Here is an 8778-nt window from a genome sequence, read left to right as displayed (position 1 = left end):
ACTACTACTACAACTACTTTTGCTGCTGCTGCTGCTGATGATGATGATGATGATGATGATGATGATGATGATGATGATGATGATGATGGTACTACTACTGCTGCTACTACTACTACTACTACTACTACTACTACTACTACTACTACTACTACTACTACTACTACTACTATTACTACTACTACTACTACAACTGGTGCTGCGGGAGATGCTTCTTCTTCTTCTTCTTCTTCTTTTCTTCTTCTTCTTCTTCTTCTTCTTTTCTTCTTCAGTTCTGATTATTATTTTTAGAATCCACGAGGCGCTGAAACAACTTAATTGGTAATATTCATCAGGTATATTGTAGCTTATCGAAGAGTTTGAATTTTTTTTCAGGAATGAATTGGAAAATTCTCTTTGCTTTACTTGTGATGAAAGCATGCCAAGGTGAGAATTTTGTTTGTTTGTTTATACTGTCTATGTTTTTGCTGCTTTTGATATCGTTGTTTTATTTATTTTTGTCGATCATATTTTTTCCTTCTCTCCACATTCTTCATTCTCCCCCTTCTCCTTCTCTTTCTCCTCATCCTCCTCCTCGTCCGCCTCGTCCCCCTCATCCTCCTCCTCCTCCTCCTCCTCCTTCTTCTTCTCTTCTTCTTCTCTCTCTCTTCTTCTTCTTCTTCTTCTTCTTCTTTCTTCTTCTACTACTACTACTACTACTACTACTACTACTACTACTACTACTACTACTACTACTACTACTACTACTACTACTACTACTACTACTACTACTACTACTACTTTTACTACTACCACCACTGGTGCAGCAGGAGATGCTTCTTCTTCTTCTTCTTCTTCTTCTTCTTCTTCTTCTTCTTCTTCTTCTACTACTACTACTACTACAACAACTACTACTACTACTACTACTACTACTACTACTACTACTACTATTACTACTACTACTACTAATTATTTATCTATAACAAAGACCTTTTTTTAAGAATTAGAATATACTTACCTGTGATGAACATCTACACAAAATGATAGGTCCAGTATCAATAAAGAGGAAGTATATATAACATTGAGAAAGGGACCAAGCTTAGATATGTTGGGCTATTTTACATGCCTATTTTCTTACCCTTCCTTTACCAATCATAAGGAAATCGTCTCATTTCTTACGACAAACCAAGTTTATTTCTCATTCATATTTCTTTTGATCACAAAATTAAAGAAAATATTTGATCTATGATTACATAACTCCACTTTGTGTTTCACAGTTGTTTTGTTGAACAAATTTATGCTTTTGTGTTTGAGTGAAAAAAATCTATTTTTGGGTTGGCTGGGTGCGGAGTTTTGGGGGAAAATCCTGAATTTGACTGTAAGGAAAGAGTTAATGATGCCTCTCTGTCATATCTGTAAATAAAAAGGAAACAATATTAATAACATCACAACTTACTGGCTTCCAGTTCTATACGTCTTTTTCTGCAAGCCAGTCGGAGTATTATCATTCATCGGTCTCATACAATACTTCAATAATGAGCTCAAAGGTTTCTACAGACAAGATAATCTCTTAAAACAGGACCATGTGATGATATTTTAGTACTTTTTTATACTCGTGCCCCTTATATAAGACAGATTTGTTGAAAACGGATTTTGAATGTGTAAGTGACCAAGATATGACGCCCAATAATATTGTTTACTCTCTACCCCCGATTTTTGAAAATTTCCATATTTCTTCTACTCAGCCAGTAACCAATGCCGTGATGACGACTTGTGTGATTACTGGATAGGGGCTAATCGATGTCTCTTGTCCCCAACATTCATGGTACCACGTTGCCCAGTGGCTTGCAAGAACCCGTGTGCATGTGACCGTGAGTATACTTCGAACTGCAGTATAAGTATATATAATTCGGAACTCCACAATCCAGATGTCTTCATAACCCGGACAGGTTGCCTGGGGAAGTATTTTTTCTTCTTCTTTATTTGTACATTATTGGGACTGATTCCACTATCAGGGGGTGTCACTGTAATCCGGACAAAATGTTGTGAAGGTGTTCGGATTGGAAAAAAACGTGGCTGTGTGAGACGCTTTAGCTATGGTGCTAGGGGATCAGCGTGTCGCCTTCGTAAACCAAAAAAAAATTAAATAAAAATTTTAAAACGTCACAATACAAGGCGACTGCCACCAAAAGAAAGTAAACTCTGAGTAGCGAAGTCCCTGGTTTGAGAGTTTTTGCCAAGGTGAGGGTCATTTGAATCGATCGATATTTGAAGGACGAGTTTTCTGGCCAAATGTTTAAATACATAATTTTCCAAAGGATGGCAGTTAATTGGTTAATATCACAACCAATGGGATCATGTTTGTCTTCAGCACAACTAAAGACTCATTATTCCATTTGGTGATCGTCACCTTTTTATTTTGATGCAATCTTTTAGGAAGAGTCAAGATCTAATGTGCGACTATATGGTCTAATGGTTTGAAACTTGCCTTCGGATCAGAAGGTCCTGAGTTCGAGTCCTGCTTTGAACGTAGTTGGGTTTTTGGAAAAGGCTCTTTACTCATATTCTCACGTCGTACTCAAGTGTAAAATCAGTAGCTGGCGGTTAAAACATATATGATTGACTCAAAGGCGTCATGTCTCATCCTACATTTTAAGTGTTGCTGTTGGCTAGGGACACCTTGAAAAGCGCTTTGAGAACGTTGAGTGGCTAATGCGCTATATAAAAACTATTTTGGTTTTTGTTTTAATGTAATGAAATTAATGCTCAGCGGTACGATGCCTCATGCTGTATCAAAGTCAAGCAATGTTGCGCCAGTTGGTGACGACAAGGGCAACATTGATTATCAAAGACTCGCCTCGGTGTTGTGTTCTGGTATAAAGCGCTTTTCAAACACATAATATTGTTCCACTCGACTCAGCTTTGAATGAGTACCTGATTACTGATAGTGATTGAATTGTAATAATGTCATTACAACAAAAAAAAGAGCAATGTATACCAGGCGGCATGAACCGTATGAAATGAAAATATGACCTACTTGGGAAAGGAATATGAAATTTATAAAATCTTTGAGGATGATGAATGAAATCGCAAATATTATGTTTTATCTTTACGTTTTCTCTTCTTCTTCTTCTTCTTCTTCTTCTTCTTCTTCTTCTTCTTCTTCTTCTTCTTCTTCTTCTTCTTCTTCTCCTCTCTTTCTTTTTGTTCTCCTTCTTCTCCTCCTTCTTCTTCTCCTCCTCCTTCTCCTCATACTTCTTCTACTTCTCCTTCTTCTTCTCCTATTCTCACGTTATAATGCCTCACACTGTGGTCAGTGAATGTTACTTTAAAGAGCTGACTCAGAACTGGTCTATGTTATGATTATATTGCACAGGAGAGTCGAAGGACTAAAATGCACGGACTAATATTTTGTTGTTTTTTTTCCATTGCTCTTTAATAGTTCCCTCGGCATCACCCCCCCCCCCTCCACCCCCCCCCCCATCCCAGAAGTAAAACAATGAAAAAAGCACCACTTACCCCCAAATAAAAAGGGCAAACTGCAACAACAAATACAAAAGAAGTACAACCCCCCACCCCATTTTTTAAAAAAATCAAACAAGAAAAATATTGGGGGATTTTTTAATTCATTGTCTAGCTACAACATTTTGAAATGATCCATATTTTTTAAATGTGTTTTTGGTTAAATCTTCATACTTTATGACTTTCTGTAAATTCTCTTATTTACTTCGATGAATATATACCTTGTTTTATCTATACCAGTGACCTCTATAACAAATGATACGGCGTGTGACTGCCTTGCTAGAGCCAAAGAAGGATATTGCAGTCTCAATGGCTCACTTGATGACTGCTATACAACCTGTACCTTGAGGAATTCAAGTAAATGCCACCATTTTCCCAATCATTATGTGTGTTGAGAGAACTCGTGTGCCATGTCTGTTTCAGTCCCTTGATCCGTAACTGGATACGCCGCAGCTTTTGTTAAAGCATAGCCTGAGGCCGCGTGTCCACCGCCACGGAAACGACCATAAAACGACCACGCTTTTTTTGGTGTGTGTGTTCAGTTGGCAGCAGTCTCTTATGGCTTCCACACTACTATGTTATGACGATCGACCCAATCAGCAAAGTCCGGTCCGCACTCGTACACCGTCGCAAACCCGCCGGGTAGCATCGTCACAACACACCGTTCGACTAGATGCTCTGCCGTCTCAGGTTCTTGCCCACAGCGGGTACATGTTGGACAGGTAGAAAGACCCCACCGATGAAGCGCACTTGCCGTTAGGCAGCTCCTCGACCGAAGCCGATTCGCAGCCACCCAATGTCTCCTCTTACTGGTATCAAAGCCTGGCAACTTCTCACAAGCTTAGAGGAGTGTACGTCCCCGCCTCCACGAGGGATTGAATTCGTCCAAACCGACTTCCATCTCGTATGTGCAGCTCTAGACGTAGTCAGGGATTCTGCGTGCAAGGGTTGCATACGGGGGCGCCGTCCATTATGCGCATCAGAGGGGTATCCCCATTCCCTCTCTCTTTGATCTTACTCAGCCAGTTTCCCGTAATCGTCTCCCTCCGGACATCGGGGGGGCTGGATCGCTGCCATTATCGGGCCCCATTCTCTAGGAGTTGTTGCTAGCGTTCCTGACACTATGTGCATCGACTTGCGAAGTTTTACATCCACCTTCTCAATGTTTCTGCTTTTACCACACTCGGGAGCGCAATACTCCGCGGTGGAATAGCATAGTGTCAAGGCGGACGTTCTCAGGAGCGCTTGGCTAGCGCCCCAAGTCGATCCCGCCAGCTACCTCAGAAGACTGTTCCGCTTCTCTATCTTCCGGGCAACCCCTTCGAGATGCACCCTTTAGGTAAGGATGCGATCAAACGTCACCCCTAAGTATTTTGGATGCGGCTCATATGGGAGTGGCTGGTCCCCGACTCGGACATTCAGTTTGCGGGCAAAATTTAGTGGGGTCGTTTCATTTAAGCGTGTTCACCGAGACAGAAAAGACACGACCCGTTTATTGGCCAACTATCGTTGTAGAAGTAGAAGTGGTGGTAATGGTGGTGGTGGCTGTGACGGTGGTGATGATGGTGGAGGTATTGGTAGTAGTAGTAGTAGTAGTAGTAGTAGTAGTAGTAGTAGTAGTAGTAGTAGTAGTAGTAGTAGTAGTAGTAGTAGTAGTAAGAGTAACAGTAATACCAGCAGTGATAGTAGTAATAGCAATGATGACAACAACAATAATGATAATGATGATGATGATGATGATGATGATGATGATGATGATGATGATGATGATGATGATGATGATGATGATGATGATGATGATGATAATAATAATAATAATAGTAATACTATTTTTTAATGAATTATTCTTTTGAAGGGGTATAATATTATAGCATCAAAAATATCAAAACTCACGAAATCAAAGACAAAACAAATATCTCTTTTATACCTCTAATATCCGGTTATCAGTTATAATCTGGTCGTTTTGATCGAGAACGGACAAAATCGGACAACCGACTATACAGTGCGTTATGATTATATAAAATAACTGTGTACGACAGTCAGAATCTTCTTGTATTCAAAGTGCATCTGGACTGCGTTCTTCCTTTCCTTAATGTTTGAATAGCCCTTGTGTAAATCTAAGACTTCATGCACACTTTTATTTAATGCTATCAGACACATACCATAATAAGAAAGCATAGACAGCATCTTGAAACGCTTTAATGTATGTAGACTATTTTGCCTTTAAAACTTTTTTCTTATATATAATATATATCACTATCAATAATGTCATCATGATGATTATGATTATGATTATGATCAGATGATGAGGAAGAGGATGAACAGAAGCAGGACGATTATGATAATGATGACGAAGACGACGAAGACGACGAAGACGACGACGACGATGATTTTGATGATGATGATGATGATGATGATGATGATGATGATGATGATGATGATGATGATGATGGTGATGATGACTCTGACGACGATGACTACAAGCATACAATCACTTTGTCTATTCTCCAGTAAGCTGTCCAAAACTGCCACCACCTGAGGACCCGAATGCCCGGTTGAGCACGACCGAAACCTCTTACCTCACTGACGTCATAGAGAACTGCAGAACAGGTTTGGAGCCTGTCAATTCCATCAACACAGGGCGTAAGATATGTCTCAATAGCGGCGAGTGGTTCTCGGACACAACAGTGGGACTCCCTGTTGAGTGTAAAGGTAGCCGATAAACATAACATATAACCATAGATGTACGGATAAAAGAAAAGTGCATTTGACATCGCTGTAGTGTAGAGATACTAGCTTCAAGCACGCATACACATACACACGCACGCTACCCGCATACACAGCCTTATATATATATAATTATACTTGAAATGTTTATATATATTAATATATATATATATATATATATATATATATATATATATATAGAGGTATATATATATATATATATATATATATATATATATATATATATATATATATATATATATAAACATTTCAAGTATAATTATTATGTTTAACTTCTACAGTACTGTTTCCTGTCTATGACAATCTTCTTCCCGTAGATTGTCATAGACATGAAACAGCACTGTAGAAGTTAAACAATAACAATTATACTTGAAATGTTTATAAATAGCTCCTTTCATCAAAAAGTTGAGCACTATTATTTCATGGTTTTTGCTTTTATAATTTATATTCTATATTAACTTGTTCTTTGACTTTTCATAAAACCACCTTTTCTGTTCCCGTAAACAATAAATGCGAATGGGTCGCATATATTAAAATGGTGGTAATTCTTGGTACGGATTAAAATGGCAGAGGAATAAAAGTTAATAAAAAGGAGCTGAAACCGCCAATTTATCGTTTGTTAGTGGGGTGGGGGGGGGGGGGGGGAGAGAGAGAGAGAGAGAGAGAGAGAGAGAGAGAGAGAGAGAATTTTAGATCCACATGCTAAAGTAACATAATAGGATCGTTCACCTGTTTTCTAATTCATTTTGTGCTTTGAATAACCAGTTGTCATGATTAAAATGCAATTCTCATATGGATTTCCATTGCGTCATTAATTTATATCATTTGCACAATAGAAAACAATGATATTAGAATTTAACCACATTGCTACTCTTTTTCAACAAGCCAATAATGTAACCGTCGATACTAAAGCATGTGATCTAAACGATTACGATGCTGATGTGGATGATGACATCGTCATCGTCGTTGATAATATTATGGTTGCTATTGTTGTTGACTATGGACACCATATTCAACAACAACAATTATGATTATGGTAACGGTAATAATGATGATGATGATGATAATGATGATGATGACGACGACGACGACGACGATGATGATGATGATGACGATGATTTCTCCTACTCTAGTGATTGACTGTGGTCAGCCACCATCTGTACCCAACACTGAGGTCAGTGTGCCAAGCACCCTGTACAACAACAACGCAACCTACCGATGCCTCGACGGTTTTGATCTCATGAGTGGTCAGAAAACCTTGACCTGTGCGCCCACCAAGGCCTGGGTTGGAATACCCCCAGTATGTAAATGTAAGTCTATATTAATATTAAGATCTTTCTCGTTAAGTGTACCTGTGTAGCGGTCAAAATATAAATAGCTTATATATACGTATTTCTGGATCCTATAGATTGCTTTGCATAATTGATATTTACATTTTAATAACTGGTTTTATGTGTCCAATGCTTCGACACTCATTGCAAAAGGAGATCGATGTATAAACAGTTGTAATAAAATACAATTAAACAATATATAAATAATAATATAAGTGTCAATAAAATTGAAATACACTGTCAGCCACCTAGGCAATGTTCAAAAATGAACAAAAATATGATATGATTCTATATATGGTGTATCTCGACGAGCTCCTCTAAATAAGTGCACGTCAATTTATCTCCATGCTCAACGTGCTTTTCAATCATAAAATAGAGTTAAAATAAAGGCTTTTATTGAGAAGAGTGATAAACTTATAAAAAACGTAATGCTATTTTCTCTTTCTGATAATATTCATTTTAAATTCAGTTTTCTTCATTTAGTTCACCCCGACATCATATCAGATCGACCTGTTGGATCACAAGATTCCTGACAAAGCAAATATTTTCACAATGATTCTTGCTAATCCATTAACAGTCCAATGCCCTCTGCAGTTAATTACTACTAAAAGAGTCGATACGGATGAAAAGTATTAAAAAAAAGAAAAGGCTCATGGTATGAGAAACAAAAGAATTTGCACTATGATTCTGACCTTTCGCCCTCATTGGGGATCAAAATACGAAAATATGAAAAACATAACATAACATAACATGTGGTATAGGGCAAAATAGGATAAGATCCTTTGAATGCCCTTAATATTAATTAGTAATGCCATAAATCTATTGATTAAATATTACAATAACGATACAAGTGGTAAAGATAGTATTTCAACTTAAATGTACTCATGTGGTGTACAAACATATATCTTTAACCGTGACATGCAAAGCGCACACACAACCACACACACACACACACACACACACACACACACACACATACACACGCGTATAGAAGATAACCATAATAATATAATAATGCATAATATATACATACAAGATTGAAAGCCATGTCAACAGCAGAGCAAACAAGTATTATTCGTCATATATAAATCTCCCATCATATAATTCCCTGTCTACTAACACTTGAAATAATCCATAGATTTTGCATTCTTTGTTTCAAATTTCAAACTGTTCCATTTCTGAACAATACGAATACCGAACC

General features: G+C 37.9%; 1 protein-coding gene across 1 annotated transcript in view; it reads left to right on the top strand.

Moving 5' to 3' along the window:
- LOC144971190 (CUB and sushi domain-containing protein 2-like) overlaps window positions 1-8778 on the top strand; it is a 22097-nt gene that overhangs the window by 477 nt on the left and 12842 nt on the right. Inside the window, exons 2-6 of the mRNA XM_078911687.1 lie at window positions 373-423; window positions 1722-1847; window positions 3739-3855; window positions 6010-6210; window positions 7380-7556. Of these exons, the coding sequence (XP_078767813.1) occupies window positions 375-423; window positions 1722-1847; window positions 3739-3855; window positions 6010-6210; window positions 7380-7556 (670 nt within the window). The 5' untranslated portion in view covers window positions 373-374. The remainder of the gene's footprint in view (window positions 1-372; window positions 424-1721; window positions 1848-3738; window positions 3856-6009; window positions 6211-7379; window positions 7557-8778) is intronic.

This window comes from Berghia stephanieae, chromosome 4, assembly GCF_034508935.2.
Source record: "Berghia stephanieae isolate SIO BIC M18660-M18661 chromosome 4, UCSD_Bste_1.3, whole genome shotgun sequence".
NCBI lineage: Eukaryota > Metazoa > Mollusca > Gastropoda > Nudibranchia > Aeolidiidae > Berghia > Berghia stephanieae.
Note: the sequence above shows the minus strand (reverse complement) of the source record. Positions and strands in the feature narration are given on the sequence as shown.